Here is a 27,946-nt window from a genome sequence, read left to right on the forward strand (position 1 = left end):
TTTGTTTTGTCCTTTGTGTTGATCCCAAAGTGCTGATAATTGATAAGTAAAAATACATTTGTACATGTACAGCCATTATTACTTATCCCTCCTCCAAGCATGAGGGGGAAAAAAAAAAGGTAACAAATTTCTCATTCCTAATTTCTTCATTTGATTTCCTATCCATTCTCAGACAGATTTAGTACCATCATCTACTCCAAACAGCATTACTCTCTACGTGGTATAAAACTATAGAGAGCGGTGTTATTCAACATAAGTAAAGTTATTTTACACGGGAGTGGTTAAGGATGTTTTTAAGGATTGGGGTTGAAATATCTGACCTTGTGTGAAGTTCAGAAACACACTTACATATGTGTGTATGCCAGGTTGGCCAGCCTGAGGATCCCACACTACAGGTCTGGTGAAACATCCTTACCTGGGCCCCACCATACTACTCACAACTGAGTGGGACATCACCAGTGCTTTTAATACAACAATCAAGACTTGAAGATACAGAAAAGCTGATTTGACTCAGACTTATTTGACAGCAGAGCCAGGGGATAATATATTGTTTTAATCACCCACCAGTGACCCCTCATAGAGCTGTCCTTTCTGCTGGCTCATGTAGCTGCCTCTGCATCTTTTGGGCACATAACGATTTTAGCATGCAGATCCAAGGACCTCTGCTGTGATGGGAACATGAAGGGACCATCGGTGGCTTTCAGATCCCTTTTGACAAAGGATAGGAACTTACTGTTTTTAAGTGTTTCAGTCTATAAATTAAATAAAGGCACTCATTATATTGGGGTCAGAAAATTACTTTGTAAACAAGATTCCACTATTGTCAAAATTTGCGCAACACATAACTTGAAATTATAAAAGATTATTTCAGTTATTGTGTCTTCTTGCAAATATTGCTGGACTTGAACTTTGTGAAGGAACAAAGCATTTAGGAGCACAAAGCACACAAGTTTGCTCTTCAGAGATATGTGAAAGTAGAGGAACAAAGATCGAAGGAGCTCCCTTCTGTATCCACAAGGATAAAAAGTTTCTTACATATTGGTTTAACCATTGAGCAAATAATTAAAATTTTCCAGAACACATAGTCCAGGAAAAACTCAGTAAAGAAACAAGTCCTAGCCCTTCTAAAATCCAAAAGTTTTGCCGTATACTTTGGCAAAATCGGTAGCTGGGAAAAACTTCAATGATAGACCATGAAGAGATGATTTCTGAAACATAGATAAAGCCAAACTTGTGTCTCACAAGCTAAAATTGTAATTCTAAGACATGTTGACAGAAAATGCACTGAAAGGAGACTAAATCATGAATGTAAGAAGACCACACTCAGTAACACTTTTGGTGTAACTGGCAGATAAAGCTACTTTTTGGAGTGTCAGAAGCAGAATATTAAGATAATTTGAAAATAATAATAATAAAGCATTAGTAAAAGACTGAGTAACTAGAAAAGAGGCATGGAGTGAAGCTACTGAATATTTATGATCAGTTTATCTTTGTAATAAAAGCAATACAAATTAAATACAAAGACCTGGCAATGATCAGAGGACAATGGATGAACTCTAGTAACCTAGACAGATAGAGGACATTGAATTGGCAACTCTTCTGACAACTCAAGGAGAATGATTGGTTGTTAAGACTTTTGTATCTATTATGGAAAAAAAAAAAAAAAAAAAAAAAAAAAAAAAAAAAAGGAAAATCTTTTTCTTGAATGCTCTGTGTACAAAACAGGTTTATTGTCCACAGAGGTAAAGGACTCATCAAAGGATGGGTACAGAAAGAAGAGCATTCCGAGACCATGTCAAAGCTTTGAGGTGTACTGTAGGGGCTGTGGAGATGTTGAAAATGCACAGCATGTTTCAGGAAGAACCACAGAGAGGAAATCAGAAGGGACTAAGTGGAGGGACTTTCTAAAAGGCATCACACAGGACTGATGAAATCCTTAGTCACTCAGGAAAACATAGTCAAAGATACGTGATAAATGCATCATGTTAATTTCCAAGTTCGCATTAACCAAGTTTCTATAAAATGACTATAAAATTCTTAATAAGAGAGGCATGATTCCAGTTTTATTTTTGGATGGATAGCAGTAAGGAAGGAATTCAGTCAAATAATCTCAGCCTTTTATGTTCACCCATCATCATTCCACCATATATACACATCCTTAGTCATGGTTATATCTATGTAACTGCATGAGAAATGCTTCTTCAGCATTTTCCTATGTTACAATTCAGTAGCAAAACGAACATAAAACTACCTCAGTCCTCCCTGCCCACTCTGCATCCTACTTTCTCTAAAAATAAAATATATTATTAGTTGTATGTATTCTACTATTTTTCTCATTTTCTCATTACAAAGCTCCTCTGAAATTTTCTGCATAAGTCCTGAATGAATATAATGTCCTGAATGAATGAGAATATAATGATGTTAATCACAAAGGAAAGCTGTTCTCATTTATTTTACTATTGCCTGAAATAACCTTGCCAAAATGTTTTCCATCTTGTTAATTTCATTTTAAGTATTTACCTTCAGTTCACATTTATATACTGTTTAAATTGATGTTTGTGCTGTTTTCCACATGAGAACATTATTAGAAGGAGTAGGAAAGATCATTAGTGAAGGTCAGCAAACTACAATCAATAGATTCATCACATCAGGTATATCGATTCATCAGAACTTAATTTCCTTAAACTTTGTGATATTTGGAACATCTCTTGCATTTAGATGAACAGCCTCTGGATTTTTTGAAAAGTGGTCCAATTAAAAAATAATGAAGCTATTCCTTCTTAAACTGACTCATTATCCTGGTGGTTTCAAACAGCAACTTAGAGCTCAATTTTACATCAAATTATCTTGTGCCTGTTGGCCAGTGGTACCTTTGTAACCTTCTAAGGTGCTTCTGAAGTCAAGTGATTTCCCCAGGAGAAAATATTAAAGCTGCTGTTATTCCCACTGTCGAGATTGTATTTAGGCTCAGAAAGCAAATAAAACTTATAGTGAAAACAGGCAGAACCCATGAGATGTTCAAGGCCTCTCTTCTACTTTAACCTTAATGGAACACCTGAAAAGAATAGTTTCCTCTCAAGCAAAGAACACTAAGATTTCTGCTGCTAAATCTCCATGGAATATTTTCTTTACAGTGTTATTAATAATAATAATAACAAAAAAGTAAATAAATAATTTAGAATGAAAAACATTCTTTTGGCAGGGGTCTATGAACTAGGAACTCCTCTGCCCACCACCCATTCCCACTAACAGGAACAAAAACACCTTCCAAGTAACGCCTTCTCTGTTTCATATACAAATTTGAGGAAGAATTAACCCATTCTTGGAGATACTGACTATTGAAATCTCACCTTTAATATTATTATTGATATATTTCTACTCTTTATTTCTGTGCACTTCCAATAGTTACACCCACTGCTTTTTCATAAAGACTCACTCCAGTGGAGAATAGAAAATATTTCCGTATAGGCTCCTACACCCACAATTTTTGAGGATTCTGCTCAGTGGGAGTAGGCAAGACTTACCCTCTCAGGCTGTGTGATTCCTTGGAACAAAACTGATATATCAGAAGGGATTCAGTCATCCGAGAATCTACAAGTTGAAGGGTGACTTACACCAAAAGTTGTGTTAAACCAAAGTGGGCCCTAAAGAACCTCGCTGTTCAAAATACAGATGCTTCTTTTTAATGTGGTTTGTTCGTTTAGAGTACTTGAAGAAACAAGGCCTGTTATCACTCCTGACAAATCCTAACAAGGTAATAGTAACATCTAATTCACTCTGTTTTGTCCAATTTAGGATATGCAATGCAATGAATTTCCCATAAAAACCCTTGGAAGATTATTCCATAAACCAAAGCATTTCTCAAACTGCTTTAACATTATTGGTGACTGATTGCAATCTAGCATTTGATTACTAATAATTTAAATAACATTACCAGCACAGAAAGAAAATAGGAATTGTTAAAATATTCCACAAGGAGAAAATAAAGGAAACAAACCTTCTATCCTCAGCTATTTTCAAGTTGTTTGAGATTCTTTATTAAGAAATTTTCTAGATATGCAATGTTTTCAAGATAATAGCAATGTTAGCCTACTTTAAATCTACCTCATTTTTAAATAGATTTACTATAGACAGATTTCTCCTTGTGAAGAAAAAATAATTTTTACAACCTGATCTCAATCATTTTATTGAAATTCTTTTGCTTTGGATGCAGTAACAATTTATTAGGCAGAAACAGAATGAAGAGTGCCCTCACCTCAAAAAAGGGTTCCAGATCCACACCAGTTGTTTCAGTGAGCTTTACACCTAAACACATTATACCCAAAAGAATTATACTTCTATTGGGCTAGAGCCTAAAAGACTGTTTCAACTCTTCCGAAACAGTGTCCTGCTATGTGCATACAAACATGTACAGAAACAAACATTGCCTCTGGCTTAGCGAATACACAATTATTCATGCAGTATGGAATTGCTTCAAAAGAACATATCACATGCATACCTCCAGAACAACCTTGAAGATATTTTCTCAAAAGCTGAGAAGTGACAATTCAAATCTCCTACTCATCACCCTCATTCTCAGGAGTTCAGTCTTAGGTTAGATTCACTGCCTGATTACTCACCACAATTGTTGTTATGCGTTATATCTCTTTATGCACTATATCACATAGCCTCAGATACCTATATGAAAACTCCATCCTGCAAGGCAGGAATATACCTAAAAATAAGAGGTTTTCAATACACACAGAGTTGTCCTAACTCTTTTTAGGAGCATTAAAGATTCCAGAAACACAAGAAATGGTAAAATAAAATATATATATATATATATATATATATATATATATATATAAATGTAAAAATAGTGAAAATGGTTAAAATATACTAAATGGTAAACATTTTTTTTCTTCTTTTGAAATATGGTGGTATTTATTTGTCTATGTAGAAAAAAACACAAAATATTCTGAGCAGAATAGAAAAGGAATAATTTAGAAAGGAGTCTTCAACAAGCAGTTGAAAAAGTAATCAGAATATATTCTTTAGATCATCTTTGCAAATTAACTCCTCACTCTTAAAAGACATGCATACAGCTCTCCTGTAGAACTAGATCAACATTTTTTTTTTCAATAACAATTTGTTTGAATATTAATTTGTTGCTACATGTAGAATAACTTGGTAAATATCTTTGCTCCAAAGAGCTCTAAATGATTAGCATTTGCAGATCTCAGAGGAAAAAAAAATATATAAATAAGAAAAATGTTTATGGAACAAATACTATTAATATTTAAAAACATGTTTTTCATATTGATATAAAAGTATCAAGACCACAAATGTGTACTAATCATAAAATGTGACTGCTAACTTACTATCATCTTGAAAAATGCTTACCCTACCCATTTTCAACTGGCTCTTGAAAAGCAAACAAACAAACAAAAAGCTCATATTTGTGAATTGAAACTAATTAAGATTACATGCAAAGGTATAGAAACAGTACTGTCTTTGGTTTTATTCTATCAGTTCTTTCAGCATGACTTATCTGAACAGTCATTGCATTCAACAGTTTGATCAGCTGCTAACATCACAGAATGGAACAAAAGATTAGCATTTATGTATCAGCCATTAAAATGATGAGCCTAATTTGCCAACTCCATTAGTCTTTCTAGAAAGGTTTATTGTCTGTGCTGTACAATAACTGTAATAATGATGTTGAAATGACTATAAAAACTAACCTAAAACTATATAAATCAATGGCAAAGTTACATGCAGGATTCTTTAGCCCAAGTGCAGTTTATGGACCTGTATCTCATTCATTCAGCAACACAGACTAAAAAACTGCATGAATCTGCTCTTTATAATTTTATTCATCTTTCATTTGATTTTGTTCATGTTTCAGGAAAAAAAAAAAAAAAAAAGGAAATTATACAGGGTTTCTTCTTCAAAAGCAGATTTAGCTTGAGGGGTCCATTAAGCACGAGGGATGGCATTGACCATTCTACCACCAGAAGAATAAAAATTGTTCTAGAAGAAACAAAACTAACAATTAAAACTATATAAATGTTAAAAAGAAAATTGGACCTCACTTATGATCCAAAATGTATCCACAGTGAAAAAAACTGTCTTGTATGTGACAGAATTTCAGCATAGTTTTTGAGTGATAGGGGCTGTTCAGGTGTATGAGTATATACAACTATCCATACACTGTGTTTACTCATGATGCACAGACTGTAATATTTCCAAGTGTTCTTCTCAGGAGAAGAGAAAGCATTAATCTCTTGGGTAGCAATTGGGATAGATGAACAATTTAAATCCATTCATGAGATATGCAAAAATTCCATTTGGTCAACAATCTGTATTTCTGTTTTTCCATCAGAAACTACGTTTAGTACACAAGATGCAAGCAAGAGTATGTGGTTTGCCCAGTTTCTGTACTGATTGTGCTCTGGACAGTGATTTACAGTGTCCAGCTGGAGCTGTTTTGTTTTTGTTTTTGTTTTTGTTTTTTAAAAAAAAAAGAAAAGAAAACTCAGACACTAAATTACTAATTAACAAGGTACAAAGATGCTTCCATAAAGGATCCATCAATTACTCCAGTAATCTCAATGGGATATGAAGCTGGTGACCTTTAAAAGGACAACTGAAAAACTAAGCAGTATATTTACTTCCACTATATTTGTGATTTAAGTAATAGAAAAATATTGAAACAATATGTACATTGCTATTTTATGATCAAGTGACATGTAAGTCTCATGAGTTAACGTCATAAATATAAAATGTACTTTTTTTTTGTAGAAAGGACTGCGCACTGTATTTGCTCAGTGGTTCACACAATTAAATTATAATTTTAAATTCTGATAATCTATTGCTTTACTTAATTTTGCAAAATAATAATAATAATAATAAAAAGGAAGTTAATCTCAATTAAATTCTGCCACTCACTGCATTTAATGGAGGTGGGCAAAAAACAGTTTTGGCAGAATTTGACTAAAAAATCCTTGTAACAAGTGTGCATGTGTGGCACAACCAATCTGATTCTAGTCAATTTATACATGGCTTTCAGTACTATGTCTTAGTAATTAAAGAAAAAAGAGGCTTTGGAGTTCTCATTTGAAGAATGGTACAGGATTTCTGAAGATCAACTTTAAGAACAAACAAATTGCTTTTTCAGTGTTCAATTTCAGGTAGCTGTTCCTTCATCAGCCAGGCTACATTGCAAAGACAGGTGTTTGTATTTAATCAATGCATTTCAGTTATGTTCCAGGTATTCAATTAACAATGCTCATTGCTAGCCAATAGCAAGCATGATGGACCATCTTGGAACAGAAGCAGTCAAGGAATATTGCTCCTGGCTTTTCACCAGTTCGATAAATAAAGCTCCCCTGTGCTGTTCTTTTAAATACCTTCATTTTTAAATTAGATTTTGATTTTCTGCTCAGAAACAACTATATCTCTGCTGAGCTATCACAACCTATTTTGCAACTTTGATTAGCATGATCTTTCCACCCACCCTGCTTTTTTACAACTGTACTGCTAGCAGAGTATAGACTGCTTCACAAAATAAACAGTAAAGATTTTATTAAGGTGGTTTCTTTTGCAGGCCAACTTTGCCAATTTCTTTTACATTTTGAAACCGCGTTAAATATGTACATGTTATGCAAAGTTTAGACTAGATAAGAATATTGTAAATTGCAAGGACTCTAACTGTTTAAAGAGAATATGGTCTGAGTCAGAAACTGTTCAAGAGGTATTTTCCATATCTCTCAAAAACACAGATACTGATGATGGACAAAATCCTATATTGCTAAAGTTTTAAAGCCAAAAGCTAATATAGGAGAAATAAATATTTATTTTCTGCTTATACTGTGAGTCAACTTTTTGAAACTAAATAAAATGTAGTCACTGCTTGAACTCTCAGCTTCTTTCTTTGTCAAACATTGTGTCAGTTTAAGAGCTTTGGAAAATGCTTTGTTTGGCCACTGGACACTGGGTGATCATCATCCCTTTACTTTGATGGATCAAAATTTGATCCATCATTTACTTTGATGGATTCATTGTTTGAATTTCCTGGGAACTAGAACACATTTAAAAACAAGGGCATTGATAAATTAAAAAGCATTTAAACATTCTGCAACAGTTTCTGGAGTTGGCTGACTGATCACTTATTACATGCAAGGGTACTTATTACATGCAAAGAACTGTTCTGCTTCTGTTTTAAACAATTTATATTTCAACAGTACCTCTACCATAAGCTTAATTTTATTTTACGTGTGGAAGCTGCATATAGTTGTGAATGGGTACCCTCAGGTGTAGAAAAGATTTCAAACATGAAAATAACAATAAATGGCAGTATATAAACCTGTGGACTAATGATCCAATCCATTTGCCTCATAAACCACAAATTTCAATATGCAATAAAATCAGCAGACACCTAGTAAACTGACCACATGAATATGATAAGAAGCAGGCAGTTCCCTAAGCATTCTTACTATGATCACTCAGACCAGGCAGATGTTCAGCTCATTCAGTTTTGGAGAACAGATGACTTTACTAGTACAGCTTGTCAATTTTGGTGATGCAGTAATAAAGTCAAGTGCAAAAGTGAGGATAAAATGCAGGAATGCTCAGCTGTTGGTAATTTCTTCTCAATTATACCATAAAAGTACTATACTACTGGCACATTGCATTGTGCTGCCATGTGAAAATAAATAAATAAATAAATAAATAAATAAATAAATAAATAAATAAATAAATAAAATATTTCACTTTCAGGTTCATGATAATCTTAAGGTACCTACCAGAAAGCCACCATCAAAAGAACACATTTAACCTTTCTGACAGAAAACTCCCATCCAGTGGGGTTAGGAGTAAATGAAAACATACGTTGACAGTCAGAATCCAAGTATTTTGCAACTTTTTTTTTTTTTTTCTTCTTCTGGTAGAAAGGAAGTATAACCTAGAAACTCAGAGCCTGCTCTCTGAGGTTATGGAGCACAGTTAAATAAAGTTATGACATACAGAACTGTGCAAAATCTGCATTGTTCTCTCTGAAACAAGGCAATTACATATCACATATTGAGCTTGATTTATCAATAGTTTTGCTTTCACAAAGCATACGAAGCAAAGAAAAAAGCTCAGAAGGAAACATTTAACATTGGAAATGCCAAAACATCTTGAATAGAACTTTTTCCATTTTGGAGATTTGGACTGATCAGGCCACCACAATCCGCTTTATACTGGATATTTAACCACCTAGATGATAACAAAAAGGAGAAATCTGACTATACAGACCAAGTAGGGCTCAAAAAAAAAAAAAAAAAAAAAAAAATGGACCATCTCTGCTCCCTCCCTTCTTCTTTGTATCCTATTCATCCAAAACTTTGACTAGAATGAATGTACTTTTTTCAGCCTGGTTGCCTTCTCCTCCATAGGGTTTTAACTATGAGAAGGACCTTAATACCTAACCCAATGATTGCAAAGTGACTTGAGCAATGAGAGAACGAAGTATCCCCATTCATGTTTCATTCATTTTCCAGAAACAGTCCGCTCTCCAACAGTTCATTCTACCTTATATTTTCTCCCCTGTTCTGTAAGTCAGCTTTTTACTAACCTCATTTCCTCTATCTAGAGCTGTATTTTAGGACTCCAAAGCCACAGATGGCAACACTCACAGAAATCCAAAACTATAACACAGATCAATGTGGCATTTAGAAGGCAAGAGAAAGGGTTGTTCTAGATTCAAATGTTGCAACCATAAATACCAACACTTTATCTAAAAAGTTACCCATTACATGATTGAAAATGTCAGAAAAATGAAACTTAGAAAAGAGCAATTGAAAGAGAAACATTTACAGAAGATAGGAAACTGTATCCTGGACTGATAAGAACCTACAGCAAACGTACACAGGAGTCTGGTGGGAGCCTCCCTGGCAATAACCATCAATCAGCACAATCACACTTTGGATAACTGCACATAAAGATCCTTTCCCTAATATTATGCTTCACTTCTTAAAACATAATTCAGTTTAAGAAAGCCACTCTAGTTTCCTATATTAATTACTTTTTATGGGCTGTAAAAGGAAAAATCCAAGGTCAAAAGGGACCCCAATAGCCAACCGCAAACATCATATGTGACAACTGCAGTGAGACACTCAGAGACTACATTTTTCCAGATTCAGGGTACTTCTATATACAGTAACAGTTCTCACAACCATGGCAGAATCCATATACCTACTCACGCTATACCATATTGGTGTCTGATACCCAGCTGTGCAACAGCCTCACCCCACGCGTTGACTCCCCTCCAAGATAAATTCAGACGGGTGTCTCTGCAGTGTTTAGTATGTTAAGCACCCAACCCATAAGTCAGTTGGACATAGCCAAAAATACCAGAGGCTGCCACCACAGATATGGCAAAAGCTACTACTATGGATGTTCAGGAAGAATCTGTTTCTGGCAACAGAAAGGATTTGTTTTTTCTTAGAAGACAGGTTGTATTGCTTACTTCTTAGTCAAGCATGAGCTTTGAACTAATTAGATTACCCAATCCAAAGGATTGGCACTGGTGCCTTGGCCTTTGATCTTTCTGACATAAATGAACTGAACTCTGCGTAGTTTTTCATTTTGCTTATGTTTGTATTTGTGTGTGCTTGGGCATGTTTTTTTCAGAGTGGTCCTGTAAGATAAAGTTTCAGCTGGATCACAAATACCTGTCCTGGTAAGTGTGTAGCTTGCCTGTTTTTTCAGTGCCTAAATGTGGCTTTGAGGCCATTCCAGATAAAAGTCGTGCTTTCACCTCCATGTATGCATGCACAATACATTATCCTGTAAAGCATACTGAACTGAATAGCCCTTGTAAGGCACCTGTTAAAAATAGTTGAGACTTCCACTTATTCTGGGAAATTTTCTCTGCTATTTTAAACCCAACAGGTCACTGAGCAGGTCCGAGGCTCCATTGTTATCAGAGTGTCTGTAGAAATGTTCCTTTCAGGAGAGGAAAAAAAAAAATAGCTCTCAACGCTCCGTATCCTTTACATCTGCTGCTCAGCTGGAAACGCTGTTAAAAGGCCATTAGAAGCTTAAGGTAACAGACCTCGCAGGCTGCGAGAGCCAGAGAGCAATTTGCTGTTTGCGTTAGGAGCACCGGCCCTCGCCGCTCCCTCTCCGTGGACCGAAAGCAGCTCCTGTCGGAAGAGGTGGAAATCAATCCCCCGCCGGGGGGCTCCCGGCCGGGCTGGCGAGGGGCGGCAGAGCCGCCTCCTGGGCGCGTCCCGCCTGTGCAGCGCGGAGAGGCGGCTGCACGGGAAATGCGGAGAAAGCCCTCCCACCCCGGCGCCGGCCCTCACGCCTAGGGCAGGCCGGCTCGCCGGCGGGTAGCTCCCGCAGCCCGCGATACCGCTCACCCCTTTCGGGTTCGGAGCTCGAGAGGCTGCGTGGGAAGGTACCGACGCTGCGCTTAACTCGAAGAAAGAGGTCGCGTTAAGTGAAGGAAGTTCATATGAGGGTGCTGGCGGTCTTTGTGGCAGCCTCCTAGGACACGGGCTGAAAAACGCTGTGAGGGAAAGGCTGGGTTTGGAGCGTGTGCAGCAGCTCTGTAGCAATAAACGGGGAAGAAAGCAAACCTTCTTTTCAGAAGGTTTTAGGCTGTTTTTACATACAGAAGAATAAAGTGCTATGAATGTCACCAGGCACATGTTTTCCTGCCATCTGCAACACATTTTAAATTCCTTTTGCATCTTGTAATATATTCTCTCTGTTTAGCATAATAAGTACTCTGCTTTTAAACTCCAACCTTTAAATGCTGTTCCTAGGAATTTGTGGAGAAGTATTAATTCTTTGACACATATTTAAGCTGCTAAAAAAATTATGCCTGGCAGTATGAACAGTCTAAACCACAGAATGAAGGCTCCCATCCCGGGGAGATAGCACCCATTAACCAGGTATGAAGGGTAGCATAAAGTCATAGTTCATTGAAAATGTAATTTCATTTTGCTAGTAATGGGAGTGCTGATACTTTGATACTGTAATGGAGTTTTAAGCACCAAGCTTGTTATTTCAACTAGAAACTTTAATGTAATTATGCATTTTCACTTTGCTAAGCAGAAAGGAAGATTAGTATGCATAGTTTTCTTACACATATCGTGGGGAATAAGACAGAGATCTCTGAGTGATATTGCAAGATCCTCAAGTCATTCAAAGAAGTGGCAGGTGGTAATTTTAAAGACAGATTACCCAGGAAAGCTTTTATTGTTGATCACTTGTTATAAGATTTGCCATTTGCAAGTAATTGTACATTCAGCTGAAACTGACCTTTTATGAGAGCCAAGTGGTAATATAAATGAAATGAATATATTCTTTATTGCAGTAATATAAAAAGAATGGCCTGAGCTTTTAACATAGTGCTTGACCTCTCTGGTGTCTGAACACCACCTAATCTCAGGAGTATTTCACAATAGCATATGATGAAACCAGTACTAATACAGCATTACAACAGTTTAACACAATAGCACTTAGAAGTGTGGAAAATATTATAGCTTTAGGTATGCTTTTGGATTATAAATCAAACAGTTTATAGAAAAAAAAAAAAAAAGATAATTAGAGTACAATACACTGAAATTCATCATTACACTAATTATTAAAGCATTGCTGCTTCTACTTTAAATCATCTTTTCCAAAATACACTACCATAAAATCAGATCAGAAAACTCCAGATGCTAAAATTTAAAATTCTCAGTCAAAATCAATTATTTATAAACATTAAAAACATGCTATTTCTCCTCCAAGGCCCTGATCTTACAAAGAGTACTTTCAGGTTTAGATGTGCATACATAAGTTGTATTCACTTTAATAGAACTGGTCACATACAAACCAATAAATATGCACAACAGTGATAGCAAAGCCAGGTCTTAGAAAAACTATACTCCCTCCTTGCTAAATGCACACATGCACTCACAATGGGAAAATAGGGCACATCATAAGGGAGTGTGACCAGAGAGTCTCTTGCTGTTGCAGTTACTGAAATCACGGAGGTGAGAAGCAGTCATACACAAGGTAGAGGATACTTTTACAACAGGGTTAAAACAAGACAAGCACAGTAGATTACATCAAATTCCACATCCATCTTCATTTTCGCCACTAAATTCAGGAATGAATTAACCTCCAGTGGCCCAATTCAGATTTCACAAGTTTGCATCGATTATATTATTGATTTCGATAAGGCTATTCCTATTTTATACTCATGAGACAACTACACATGGTTTCTTTGAATCCCCATTTGTTCACAGAATTCTCAGTGACATCAGTAAAGAAACAGTAAAAGAAAACATTAATTAAGAAGCGCTTTGACATGGACATGGTCAGGAGAATTTTCCACTGTTCTTCTGTAAATCTGTCATTACATATTAGAACTACTTAAAGCAAAGAAAAACATTCGTATATCGGAATGTTTGGCATGGACTAATAGCTCAATTGCATGAGTGACTACTGAGTTTATTTTTATTATTATTGTTACCACTTTAGAGCTACAAGCAACTGTGTTATGTTTGCTAGTTTTCTTCAGCCAACACCTCTAAATTATGCCAGTATGAAACCCATTCATCAAAGTACAATTTCAAGTGACTCCTGACCTTCAAAATGAAGGGTTTGCTTCTGCTTTCATTTCAGTTACTTTCACTATAGTGTCTATGTGTTGCCAGAATCTCACCTCATTCATCATCTGCACAGAACAAAGCCCTCTAACTTCTTAAGAACTATTTAGAATTCAACATCTTTATAGAAGAAACACTTCTAGTGTTTCTTTAAATACACTATTAAATACATTATTATTCAACATCTATTAAAAAAAAAAAAAAAAGCAGCAAAACAAAACAAATCCGACAACAGAACAGTTTGAGGTAAGGACATGCTCCACCTTTAACTTTGATGTCTCATACTCCTGGTTTCCCATACAATGCTTACTTAAAGTTACTAAAATCAGGGCTGGATTAAAAACAAGTATTGTTAACAGATATGTGATGTGACTTCACTTTTGAATTAACTTTTAGGTGACAGATTTTCCTAGACTGAAACATTTCTATAAAGTCATGAAGAGCTCTGCTCAGAACTCCTGAATATTGGATTACAGTAGCATGAACCTGACAGTTCAATTCTTTTTCAAATGCAGGATGCTCAGTTTTACAATAGGACAAATTTTACAAGGATATCCCAGTGTACGACACAAACTACTGACACCCACCCTGTGACTGATGCTGGTTTTACACAGAATCAGGCCCACAGCAGCATAATACATACACAACAAACTTTCCTCTATCTACCCCTCATCATTCACAGGCAAAGTTCCTTTATTGAGGACTTCCTTTGATGACCTGTGTTGTAAACCATCTTTATATGCCATACTCAGTGTACATCACAGCACCAGAATTTGGTGATCAGACAAGACGTTAGATGCAAGCAAGCTGGTTACAAATAACTGCTATACAATTCCATTGAACAATTTAGCATTGTTATAAAGGCATAGCAGATGACCATAATTATATCACTGCCAACTTCAACACATTTCATTTGTAATAAAATACAGTAGGAAAATCTTGCCTTACAGTGCACAAACAGGTAGCTTTTAAAATCCTATACTTCCACCTTCTCCATTCAGAATTTTATAGTGAATGCTGGTATAAATAATTTTACAAAAATTTATAAACAAGTTTGGTTTTGTTGCTCCTTTCAGCAGAGGGGTACCTAGCCTCTGTGTGTCCATAGCCTCTTTTATTTAAATAGACTGTTGAGCTCTTTGCATGAGTACATCTGTGCTACCACTTCAGTTTATCCAGTTTCAACAGTCCTTGCCAGAAAGTAGCTTTTTAACAAATGACAAATGGAAACATATGACTACTGCTAAATCAAAAGACATCAACCATACTGTGTATTACTATTTTCCATCATATAACCAAGTCATCAATGAAAAGTCTCTTAAAAACACACTTGTTCAGAAATATGAACATAATTAAAGTACTCTGAACTCTTTAAAACATGGGGCCTTTGACAGACTACACTTGTTTCATAACAGTAACAAATTGCTTTTTTAACCAAATCAGCATGGTGGAAAAGGACAGAAAGAAAACAATTACTCTGAAATCTGTATGTTAATTGCTTTAATTAAGCACTTCCAACATTGTGCCTGGTTGCAAATAGGTAGCTTTCACATTAACAAGATCTCATGCTTCACAAGCAGTTATTATAAAACCTCTCAGCACCACAGGAAAAGTGTTCTCCGATACACACCTTCAACAATCTCAATCTTCCAACAACTAAGTAGCTACACACAAACTGCTTTAAATTTCATACACCTATACACTAACTAACCAAAAGTCAGGTAAGCCACAAAGAAAATAAACAACTTGTAATAAGAAGTGCAGAAAACAATAATTCACACCTGCATAAAACATAAAGTATGTGTTCCTTGTAAACCTTAAGAGGAAACTGAAAAGTGATTTTAGATTTAACTATTATTAAATATTTAGCTACCATGAGTCTTTCTGTATTGGTACATGTTAACAAAAACTTGCAAACTGAGTAACCAGGAGAATGCCTTAAAAGTGAATGGCATCTTTGCTTTGAACATTCAAAAAATAAGTAAGACGATAAAACTGGTCTGTGAGCTGAAAGCAACAAGTGTTTAAACAAACTTACTAAAACACTGAAATTCACTGGAATTCATTCTCCTTTAATTATGACAGGGAATATTCTACCACCCTGTCTCCAGGCAGATGGAGTAACATTAAGCAAAGGGAAAGAAAGTATGACCACAGGGTCTGTGGCTCACAAGAGAGATTTCATAAAACTGCATATAACAACAAGCAACTTAAGCAGAAGTTTTTAAATAAGAACACAGAAAGACCAGACAATTGGTGAGCCCAAAGGATGAAGGTGCCTGTGGAACAGTAATATGGACAGGCCCCACTCTCTCCCGCCTTGTTCCAACACATGTTAGTAGGTCAGACCTACTTGTCCAAAGGAACCACCAGGGCTATGCAGAGACAGGGTCTGTTATGCATTGGCAACATGGAACAAGCTTCCTAACATTTTTATGAAATACATCCTCACTGTCCTAAGATATTCCACATTTATCATTCCTCTTGAAAAGTGCTAAATTGTGCACAGTAAGTAACTGTGGCTTTATTTCACCTCAGGAAAAATGTACTGCTTCCAACTTTAAAAAGGAAGCAAGCTAACTGAGGAGCATCTAATTCACTGTACTAACAGCAAAATCTAGCAGCTAAGTGTTAAGTGGCTAAGCAGAAACCTTTCTTGAGGGCTCAAGCAGTCCAATTTGAGCAGCTGAAGCTCATGCCTTCTCATATTATTTCTCTCTTTTTGTCATGCTCTCCAATTGCTAAAGGATTATCTGCCTCGGACATATTTTCATTCAATCAGTTCCAAAGATGCAATATGGATAAGGGAAAAGCTGGCAAATAAAAATTACAATTGTAATAATAATAAAACACGTTTCGTATGTAGACTGAGGTATAACCTGTTGTAGGCATGTTTCAGCATAAGGAAGAGCTAACTGACAGGCTGCCCGGCGTCTCCGGCTGCGGAGCGGGGGGTGGGGGGGGGAGGGAAAGGGGGGGAGGTGGTGCGGAGAGGGGGATTTCTCTCCAGCAGCTAATGCTTCTGATCTTTTTGGGCTGCGCCTCCAAGAGGCTGGTCTCGCCCCGTCAGAAAGGGCAGCGGCGGCGGCGGGGGCACGGAGCAGCCGGGGACACAGGACACAGCCTGCCAGCCTCGGCGGCCCCAGGCAGGGCTGCCTCTCCCCCCTCCTCCTCCCTCACGCCCCGTCCCCGCTGGCAGAGGGCAAAGTTATTGCCCCCTGCACACAACGGCAGCAGGAGCCACTGCGGAACAGCTTTCTGCCTCCAGCAACCCGGCTGCAACTCTCAAGAAGTTTCTGCAGGCGAACAAAATCGCTGCTGAGGCTCACCCGCGTCCTCATTTTTTTTTCCCTTTTCTTTCCTTTTTCTTACCCCCGCCCCCATAGCCTTTTTTTTAATGTTTCATAAACCCATTCATTTCTTTACACGCGCGCGCCCCGCCGGCGAGCACCGGGTGCCCCCGGGAGCCGGCAGAGCCGCTCCACTCCGCGCACGCAGCCCAGCCCCGCATCCGCGGCGAATGCGCGCAGCCGGCTGCCGGTGACACCCCTCCTTCTACCACCACCACCACCACCATCACCCCTCCGCGACCCCAGCCCCTTACCTGCGATCTCCTGGTAGGGCACGCTGGCCAGGCTGAAGCCCTTGGCGCTGTACGCCTGCCGCACCTCGCCGCAGCTCCGCGCTTTGCTGTCGGTCCCCGCGGCCGCGGGCGGCAGCAGCAGCAGGAGCAGGAGCAGCCCCGCCAGGGCGCAGCGCGCAGCCCACCGCGCCGCCGGCATGGCGCGGCGCGCAAGTCCCGCGCAGCGCGCAAGTCCCGCGCCGTCGCCGCGCAGCCACCGCGCCGCCGCCGCGCCCCCCGGTTGAGGGGGCGGCGGCCCGTGAGCCCCCCGGCCGCCGAGGCAAACTTTTGGGAGGCGGGGGGAAGGTGGTCGCGCACACACACTCATGCGCGCACGGTGCGCAGGGAAAGAGGCAGCTTCGTCCCTCCGGCTGCTGGTCCAAATGCAAAAGGGTCTCGCCCCCCGCCAAAAAATAAAATAAAATATAATAATAATAAAAAATATGTGGTGGCGGGGACCCTGGCTATAGGTGGTGGAGATTGACACCGCGGGCGCGTTGCTGCGAGCGGAGTCCCGGGTCAGCGGCGGCGCGATCTGCCGCGGAGCTGCGCCTGCCGCCTCTGCGAGGCTGGAGGTGGTGGAGAAAGCAGCCGGCGTGGGGATGGACTGGACAGCGGCTCTGTGCGTGCGTGTGTCTGTGTGTGTGTGTGTGTACATGTGCATGCGTGTGGTGCACTGGGTGCCTGTGCCTGTATTTACGGGATCCGGGGAAACCTCTGCTCCGCGCAGCGCTGGAGCAGCCTCCTGAACCAGGCAGGGCGAAATCCTGGAGGCAGATACAGCGAGGGAGAGACACACACACACACACACACGCACACACACACACACACACACGCACACACACACATACAGAAACGTGCTACACATTGCATATCTGAAATACAGGAGCAGAAAGCAAATCCTGGCGTGGATCGCTGTTTGCTGGCGGAAGGAAGGAAAAGCACCCACATCTCTGAAAACTTCCTCCTCACCACAAATCCAGGCGCTCCTGGCCCTAAAATTACAAACTGCCTGCTAGTGAGAAGTCAAAAAAGGTACTCATCGACAGTTTTGCTCTCTGTAATGTCAGATTTGGAGTGGGCCTCATAAATACTTTTATTTTCCTTAATTATTATTTGTTGCACATGTAAATGCCTAAGATGAAGAGCTATAATGAGGAAGAGCCCATCATTTAAGGGAGAGGGAAGGAAAGCTGTTTCTGTGCAAGAGACAGAGCAGAATGAGGGAGAGACTAAGAAAAAAAAAAAAAAAAAAGAAAAAAAAAAAAAGAAAAAGAAAAAGCAGTCCTTGACCCAGGTAATTTGCACCACCCTAGGAGAGGAGAACAGGGGACAAAGCCATAAATTCTCTCCTGCAAATGAGCACCTGCAAAGAACTGAATGGGGGAAGTGAAGAAAATTCCTGCAAGGTGAATTCAGTCTCTGCTTAAGGAGAAAGAAAAATATTCTGTTCTTAAGTGTTTGATAGTAAAATCCAAAGTTAGAGTTTGAAAGGATTTATTGCAGTGCTTTTTACAAGTGCTGTAGAGAAGTGTGATATTTTGTCAAAAGTATACAGACAGAGATGTCAGGCCCAGGATGAAGTGAAGCAGGCCAACAGAAGAGATAAAAGACCACAAGCTTTCAGGCACACTTATCAGTGACAAGCCACACAGCAATGCCATGTCAGTATCATAATTCAAGATGGATTCAAATTAGACCAAAATGATTAGGTACCAATACTACTGTAGTGTCACAGTAACTGCAATATTAGTCTTGGGTCTGGGCCAGTGTATACAGGATGGTCTCACCAGTCATATACTTCCCTAGCCTCCCTTACCATTTACACTCTCCCACATTGTCATTTCTTACTCTTCCCTCTCCTTTTCTCTACCAACAGAATGATGGTGCTCTGACACTACTTTTGTACCTGCAGAGAAGCAGAATTCACATGTGCTTGCTTTGTCCTTCCTCTTCCTAGCAAAGTTCTTGGATGTGCAGAGCCAAGGGGCCCAGGAAAGCATGTATGAGCAATGAATTTCATTAGAACAGAGTCCTGTAAGCCAGCCAGTGGTAACATCCAGGTTTATCTAGTGTAAGACAGGATGGAAGTCCTCTGTTACCTGCCTGCTACAAATAATAAGCTGCTTCTGTGTCGTAGTGACACCAGATAAATGAAATGTTAGGCAAGGTCCATAAATTTACTGCTATTTGGAGAAGCTTCAGCAGATCTTAAAATACATCCATGTCACCCCAAGATAGGATCAAGAGGGTGTTTGGAATGTTATGTGTACTTCATTTCTTTTGGAATGCTCAAACTTTCCTCTGCGCTGTGGTCAAAACAGAGAGTTAGCTTACCACATATGACAGACGCCCCCACAATCCAATCTTTTTCAGCACTTCAACCCACAGAAAAATTATTTGACACAAATTCAAAGATGCACATGAGTAAAATCAGAGCAAACTGGTTCAAAATGCACAAATCATTGTAGAAAAAAAAAAAAAAAGACATGATTAACTCAGGAGTTGATCTAGTTAATCAATATTTCTTTTCCAATAAAATTGTAAATTTGCTAGAAAGGAGAGCTTACTCACCTCTATTTTTTATTTTTTTTTTCAAATACCAGTTGAATTCATAGCTTTGATAGTATGGCAGTAATTTATATAAGGCAACAATAGTATGAATGAACATGTATATTATATGGAAAACTGCTGTGGGAAACTCAGACTCATTTCCATCCTTGAGTCCAGCCTCTGACATAAATGGTCAAGACATCTGGCTGCATCGCAGTCCTACATGTTAAATGATCACTTGTTCTCCCAAGAGCTCTAATTGAATCTCACGTTTAAACACAGATATTTTTACCACTTCCACAAATCTCCTACTCATCACATGGGAGAATCATTTTGCATTCTCAGTACATATGTAATTAATTTTATACAAAGTGGAAGATCTCCAAAGAAAGCCCAGGTCAGAATGCTCTCCAAGCCAGTGGCTTTAGCAATCCCTTAGAAACATAACACCTCCTATCAGGTATGATAGGCACAAGATAAAATCTCTCATATTTCAGTACCTAGACTATTAGGATATTTCATGTGGTCTCACTATATCTACCCTTTTTCAGCTGTCTGAGCTTACAAAAACACATAACTAGCATGTTGCAAAAGAGGTGAAAACACCTCTTTAATTTGTTATTTTAGAAGGAGGAACAAGTGACCACTGGTTGCAGATTTAGAAACAATTTAATGTATATAAAATGTTAAATAAAACCTACTTCCTCCTCCTTGACATGGTGATTAATACCTTCCTGGTTAAAGTGTTCTCCAGCTGAGATGGACTTGATTCTGAGTTGCTGCATATTGGTGAATGCTCAGGCCTCTAAATTGTCTGGCAAATGCCTAGCTTTTCCTACATCAATTTTGGGAAGCAACAAATTCAGTTAATTTTGCATAAGCACCAACAGGAAACATTTAGTTTTAGTTAATGGAACATTTTAATCACCAGGGGGTTGCTTTTGCTTATTTTCTATTTCTGTGAAAAAAAATAAAATAAAATAACATAACAAACATAACATAACATAACATAACATAACATAACATAACATAACATAACATAACATAACATAACATTAGATAATAAATACATATTTTTATTTTTTTTTAATATTTTGCTTTCTTTGCAACCAGACTGAAAATCAATCATTTACTGATGTGGAGATCCCCCTCCACCAAACTTGTTCAATGTAGCAACATAGATTACTCCTTGAATGAAGATTTTGCAATGCATCTAGTTTTTAAGTTTACCATGACTATGGGCCTTGTTGTTGGTGGTGTTTTTTTCCCAAGTTATTCCAAGTACAAAGTGTTCATTCATATCAAGTTCTACTGATTGATTTTTTGTGAACTCTTTCCCACAGTTGTGCCAAAAATGTGGAAGATGAATGATTTTTAACCTTTGTTTCCAAATACTTTTATAACAAATGAATTAAAAGTAATCATTCACACTACATCATAATAAAAATGTCAATGCAAAGTGGAGCAACAGCCAGCATTAATTCCTCCAACCATTGGAACACTCTGCCCCACATGGCTGAGACAGTTTTATAGTGCAGGAATGGAGCTATGAAATCTCCAAACAATCAGGACGAAAATAAATATTGAATTGCTGCATCATTTGCCAAGCAGACATCATCCTGAGCTCCGAACAATTCAAGGACATGGTGGAAAAATATGATTATGAATTTTAAAAATTGTAATGTGTAGTACATAGGAATGAAATTGAGATTGTAAAAGGAAGTTGTACTCATTTGTTCATATTTTTGAGTTATTTCAGTTTGCAAACATGATAAATGATGTTACTTTGAAAGATGCATAGATTTATTTTCAGGTGTTATCAAAAAAATCTTGTTGATGTCATAGGTATTAAGGGGACTGTATAGACAAAAGCATCTTTTATCTGACTTGACAAAAAAGCTTTGGCAAATGTCAAAAAGTTCTATAACTCAACTTTACAAAAAAAAACAAAAAAAAAAAAAAAAAAAGCTGACTTCTGGACTCACTGTTAAATCTATGTGCTCCTTAGACTTGCAGCTTTCACATAATAGCCTTCTAGCAAGAAGGTTTTGTGGAATGAGGCAATAATCAGTGGGATTCTTAGATGTTCAATAGAATTATTGCTGTTGAAGTGACTGGTGTCTTAGTTAATTTCTAAATGAGGAAGACTTGTGGAATTAGCCTCAGTCTGTGGATAGAAGGCCTTGTAGAACTTCAGAACTGTAGCCCTGCATGTGGGAGTGGCAGGACCTTTTCATCATCTTAGGGGGAAATCCAGTCCCGTACAAATATCCAGTGTGTATTTTTTTAGAGTACAGAGCACCTCCTGGATATTGAGGACCAAGTCACGTACACTCCAGGTGGTACCTACATATGCCTCAAAAGAGAAATATGAACATGTTCCTTTTTTGCTAAAACTGTGTGTACAAATACAAAGAAATAACATGAAGAAAATATTCTAGGTCTACGGTGTCTACCCCAGGTGGACATGGTTATTTAAAAGCCCAGAAATCTGTAACTTTATGGTGATGACATAACACTGTGAATGAAATTAAGCTATGAATTTATCCCAATAAAACTTTTCAAAATCAAAGACCGATTCTATGAAGGCATACATGACAGTGTGAAAAGGTCCTTTGTACTTTTTTTTTTTCCATGTTGCGTCCAGAGCCTTCATTGATAGTCTTCCTCCACACCTCACAAACTGATTTTACCTATCATTCTGTGTTAGAAGGAGATTTTTTTTTTTTTTCCCTTTACACTGTATAGTGTTGTACTGGGTTTGGCTGGAATGTTAACTTTTCCTGCAGCAGCCCATACAGTGCTGTGCTCTGCACTTGTAGCTGGAACAGCAGTGTTATCACACCAGTGTTGTGTCTGCTGCTAAGCAGTGCTGGCACAGCATCAGGACTCTCTCTAACCCTCCTAGAGGGTGGGCAAAAAAGTAAGAAAAGAAACATCACCAGGGCAGCTGACCTAAACCAACCAAAGGGATATTCCATTCCATACTCAGCAATAAAAGGTGGAAACGGGAAGAAGAGGGGAGCGGTGGGCTCTCGTGAAAACATCGGTCCTCCTCCCGAATACCAGCCATGTGTGTTGAGGCCCTGCTTCAAGGATGTGGTCAAGCATCGCTCATTTGTGGGAAATAGAAAGTAATTTCTTTCCTCTGCACTTCCACATAGACTTTGTTTAGTTTGTTTGTTTGTTTTCCCTTTCATCTTCTCTTTTCCCCTTTCCATTTTTTTCCTTTGGTTAAATTGTTTAGTTAATAATAATATTTCTTTAATAATAATATTTTTTTCCCCTTTAATTAAATTATCCTTACCTCAACCCATGTGTTTTTCTTTACTTTACTTCTTCCCCTCCTCATCTAAGGAGAGAGAGTGAGAAAATTGTTGTGGTGTTTAGCTGCCTAGCATGGTAAAACCACCACAAGTGTTTTCTGCAAAATTAATACAAAATCCAATTCTTTCCAAAAAATAAGCTCTAGAAGCACAGGTGTGAAGAATTCATCTTGCTCTTGAAGTTGTACACAAAAAATAGAAATGTCAACACAGCTGTTAGATAAGTCCTTTCAGAAAAGGTTTTCAGACTCATGGCCAAGAAAAGAGACCTGCTAAATATACAAAATAATGAAATACAGCTAGCTTTCTTTCCTCTGAAATTTTCAGAGACAGAAGGTAAAAAAATGATCTAAGATTCCATATGCTCAGTTACACATAATATAGGAGGCTTAGGCTCCCATAAAAAAGGTTTATAAGTGGTAATCAGTGATATCATATTAATTATAAGCAGTAGTGGTTGTTCTTGAAATCTGCAGGCTATGCTATTTTGGGCAAATAGCAGCATTTTATTTTAGCTGTTCATTTTATGAAACCTTTTGTGAACAAATTCTAGAAGTTTATGACTCTGTATTATAAATATCATAGCGACTGAATGGGTAGGTGGAAATGCCTGGGCTTTGAAGTAAGAGTACTCAAAGGGTTGACAGAACCATTGCTCCTTTTAGCTGATGAGTACAGCAAATCATTCAGGGCTGTTCATAATTTTTTATTTTATTTTATTTTTTTTTTAGGTAGTGTCATGTAATCTGCCTATATTTAATATAAATAATGGACCATATGGTGTTCTGTCTTAAACAAAATGCCTACATTTAGTTTTTCTTTAGAAAAGTCCACTTCCAAAAAAGGGAAAAAGTTGAGTGATTTTTAAGACCATAACTTTTCTTTAAAATAAAATAACAAAACCATCAGTGCACATATAGAAAGAAATTCGGTTCTTACACTCAATTTCACTGAAGTCCAAAACATTTTTAAAGCTTGAATAAACATTGGAAAAAATCCAAAATCCAAGTATTAGTAGATCTTAAACTGACCAACCACTAACATTTTAAATATTATGTATTGCTTCTTTTTTGCTTTTATGATGCTTTTCTTCTAAGTGACAGTTCTCTACCTCAGGCCAATTTTGACCAGATTTTTAATAGTAAAAGACATTTTTTCATGAATAAAAATATATACAAATTAACGTTTATTTTCAAATGGATACTTTTATGAATATGCTCTTCTCTAGTTAATCCATGGATAAGATGCAACATCTGTTTGGATTCTTAACTGTGCAAGAAGATTACATTAAAGATTCCTAAAAATTGCTAAGCACCTTTTTATCCTTGTTTTCCTGCACCATCCTATTGTCATTAGAAAGTAACTATTGAAATAAAACAAAACAAAAGCACTTGAAACACAAAGAAAACTAATAATTTCCAAACAGCATTTAGACTATAGATTAATATTTTTTTACTAATATTATTTAATTTTAAACAGATGCAGAAATCAGAAATGAATATTCTATACTGAATATCATATCAATATTACAGAGCTGTAAACATTCAGCATGCTATAGATTACCACTAGAAAGTCTAACTAATTTAGATAATAGTCCAGAGTAATGCAAAAGCCAAAAGGTTTCCATTTATGACAATTTGCATTCATATCTTGTCAATTTTGTATTGTCATATTTGTTTTTCTGTTCAGCTGAAAATTGAGGCAATGTTATGCAACGGACAGAACATGGACATTATTTCTGGTAGAAAACTGCAGTCTGATATGTGCATTAAAGCTGTGAATGCAAGGTTTATAGTTTTTAAATTACAATTTCTGAGCAATGTGTTTAAAAGTATGTGATATGTTCTCTGAAAAAAAGATCAAAGGGCTTAATATATTTTGTAAATTACAGCTATAATGATTCCATTTGCAAAAGATGTAATTTGCTGGTCTATTTTCATAATGAATGGGAGTCTAACGAATCACACAACCTTATACATTCAGCAAAAATACAGGACATGTTAGACTTCAATTGGCATATGCATTATGATAATACTTGAGATTTTATTGGAGACTAGATTTCCTTTCATTTCTTGTCACTCTCACCTTATCAGCTTTTCTTGGCTATTTTAGTTTTCTTTACAGAAGGAAAACATCTTTTAGCAATATCAGTGAATGAAGTGTGCAGGAGGAGGCTGCTATGGTGCATTCATTCTTGTACACACACAAGTGTTCTGGAAAAGAAAGGTCAAGTTCTTAAGTAAAAATAGACAAGAGGACACTCATAAGGATTAAAGAAAAATGCGTCTCAGGTAGAGTTGTATCATTTCATTTTGTTTTGCACTTTTAACAGAAAGATGTTACCAACTCCTTGTCATGGGGTATGCATGGTGTGTACATGTATAATAAATTTATAATTGTATAGAATGTAAAAAAAATAGTCTTTTTTTTTTTTCCCCCCATGGATGTTGTATACAGATTTCAGTGGGTTTGCAGAGAGATTAGACGAGTTAACGGAAAAGGAAGTAACTGAGAATAACTTAACAGCTAGAGTCAACTTCTGGATTAGGAATGATTTGAGAAACCAGTTACAGAAGGATGACAGGTTATCTTAATAAATGTGTCCTTTTCTGTTATTTTCATTGGCTCCTGCTTTGGACCACAGTCAGAGAAGAAAGCCAGCTCGGTCTATCCTTTGCTTAAACCCAGTCTGGCTATTTGTATGTTACATTCTTTCTTTGCTTCTTTGTTGTTGGGGTGACAGAACACTGTAAAAGGTTGCCCAGAGAAGTTGTGGAGTCTCCTTTTGTAAAGATATTCAAAAGTCATCTGGATGTCATCCTGTGATATGTGCTCTAGGTGATCCTGCTCACCAGGGCGGTTGGTCTAGATGATCTCCAGAGGTTCCTTCCAATCTCAACAGTTCTGTGATTCTGTGATTTCATGATAAAGTAAATGTAGAGAAAAATCTTCTCTCTCTGGGTCTGGAAAAACATAACAGTTTCTAAAGTACATCCAGTGAATTCAAACCTCCATCATGGGGGGATAGAGGTTTGTAGACCCCTCCCCCCCATAAACTTGCATGCTTTGTAAATCCCTCATAAACCTCCAGTTCATCAACCAGATGCTCTTCAAGCATTATAGAGATTGACAAAATCTGACTCTTTTGCCAGGACTGTTCACAAAATTATCATATTCTACAAGATCACTGGCCAGACAAATACAGTATCTTCCTTCAGAAAATATGTTCTCCTTCAAAGGAAAACAAAATCCTTCCCTTGCTTCCTTCTCTTCCATTATGTCCATCAGACTTACTACTGAGTGACATTACATAGGAAGGGATTTTTTTTTTCTAGTCCCCGAAGTAGCTTCTAGTTTAATTCAATGTAGCTCATGTTCGTTTGAACTTTATGTACATCAGATGGCAAAACTGCTAATATTTTATTAACAGTGGTGTAAAATTCTGTAGCTGTTTAGCCTCAGGTTACTAAGTTTTACGCATTGAATCAAATAAAAGGATCACTCCTCCTAAGGAGATGAAAGCTCAGAGAATCTCTCTTCTATATTCACCTTCCTACTGTTCAGATTGATGCCCGTCTGCCTTATGTTCATATGCAGTAAGTAATAATTCCAAGTTTATGGAAAAAAAAAAAGTTTCTCCATGAGTTTACCCCATTTCCATTTGTAAAGTTTTTGCAGCTATTAAAAATGAAAGGGCTCAATTCATTTAACAATACTTGTGTTCAGGTAATTATGTTGAATTGCATTTTTGATACAGAAAAATCAAATGTGGCCACTGACCTGTCCCTATTCAATTCCTTTGTGGCCTAAAAGGCCTTCTTGCTTCAGCTACAAGAAGCCTCACACTCACAGTCTCATCATGATGGAGGATTTCAGCTACCCATGCGTCTGCTGGAAAAGCTACACAGCAGGATGTAAGCAATCCAGCAGACTCCTAGAGTATATTGAGGATAATTTCCGTGCCTAAGTATTAGACAAACTAACCAAAGAAGTGTTTCTGGACCTGGTGCTGACTAATGTGGATGAATTCAATAAAGAGGTCAAGATCAGAGGCAGTCTGGACTGCAGTGAGCATGCCCTGGTTGAGTTCATGATCTTGAGGAATATGGGCCTGGTGAAGAGAAAAGTCAGGACCCTGGGTTTTAGAATAGTGAACTTCTAGCTGTTTAAAGACCTAGTGGATAAGATCTCCTGGTGTACTGCCCTTAGGAACAGAGGAACTGATCAGAGATGGCACCTCCTTAAGGACACTTTCTTAGAACATAAGAACTCACAATCTCCCTGTGAAAGAAAGCAAACAAAGAATCCAGGAAATAGATGGCTGTGCCAAGTTTGTTGGTCAAACTGAGGTACAAGAAGGAAATGTACAGGAAGCAGGGAAACGTGGCCTGCACAGAGAACAGGGACACTGTTCAGATGGATGAGAAGGGAGAACCGGTAACAACAGATATGGAGAAGGCTGAGGTACTCAATAACTTCTTTGCCTCAGTCTTCACTGACAGTTAGGCTTCCCAAAATAATGCATTACCTTTAACTCTTTTGTGATAGTTAGGTTTGTATTCAGCCTCCCTTGGTCTTCAAAGAGTAGCTGGCTTTAGATATAAAACAAATATTTTTTTAAATATTTCAGATGCACTCTACCTTGTTTCTAGGATCACAGATTTTAAATGGAGGCATCTTTCTCTCAGATACTATTTCCATTCTCATATGAACTCTTCATCAAGATATTCCAGTATTTATTTATTTTTTTTCTCCAAGAGCTGGGACTTAATATTAGGATTTCAAAAAGTAATAGAAGTGGGAATGACAGT

General features: G+C 37.7%; 1 protein-coding gene across 3 annotated transcripts in view; it reads right to left on the reverse strand.

The window, feature by feature from the left end:
- Positions 1–18,129, reverse strand: part of GPC6 (glypican 6) — an 815,893-nt gene extending 797,764 nt beyond the window's left edge. The window contains exon 1 of one of the 3 annotated variants that reach the window (XM_027443165.3): positions 17,239–18,125. In XM_027443165.3, the coding sequence (XP_027298966.2) occupies positions 17,239–18,124 (886 nt within the window). In that variant the 5' untranslated portion in view covers position 18,125. Of the gene's footprint in view, positions 1–17,238 lie in introns of all 3 variants that reach the window. The other 2 variants (XM_072032456.1, XM_038173478.2) reach the window with 2 other exon arrangements.
- Between the last annotated feature and the right edge of the window lie 9,817 nt (positions 18,130–27,946).

Source organism: Anas platyrhynchos, chromosome 1 (genome assembly GCF_047663525.1).
Source record: "Anas platyrhynchos isolate ZD024472 breed Pekin duck chromosome 1, IASCAAS_PekinDuck_T2T, whole genome shotgun sequence".
In the NCBI taxonomy this organism is placed as follows: domain Eukaryota; kingdom Metazoa; phylum Chordata; class Aves; order Anseriformes; family Anatidae; genus Anas; species Anas platyrhynchos.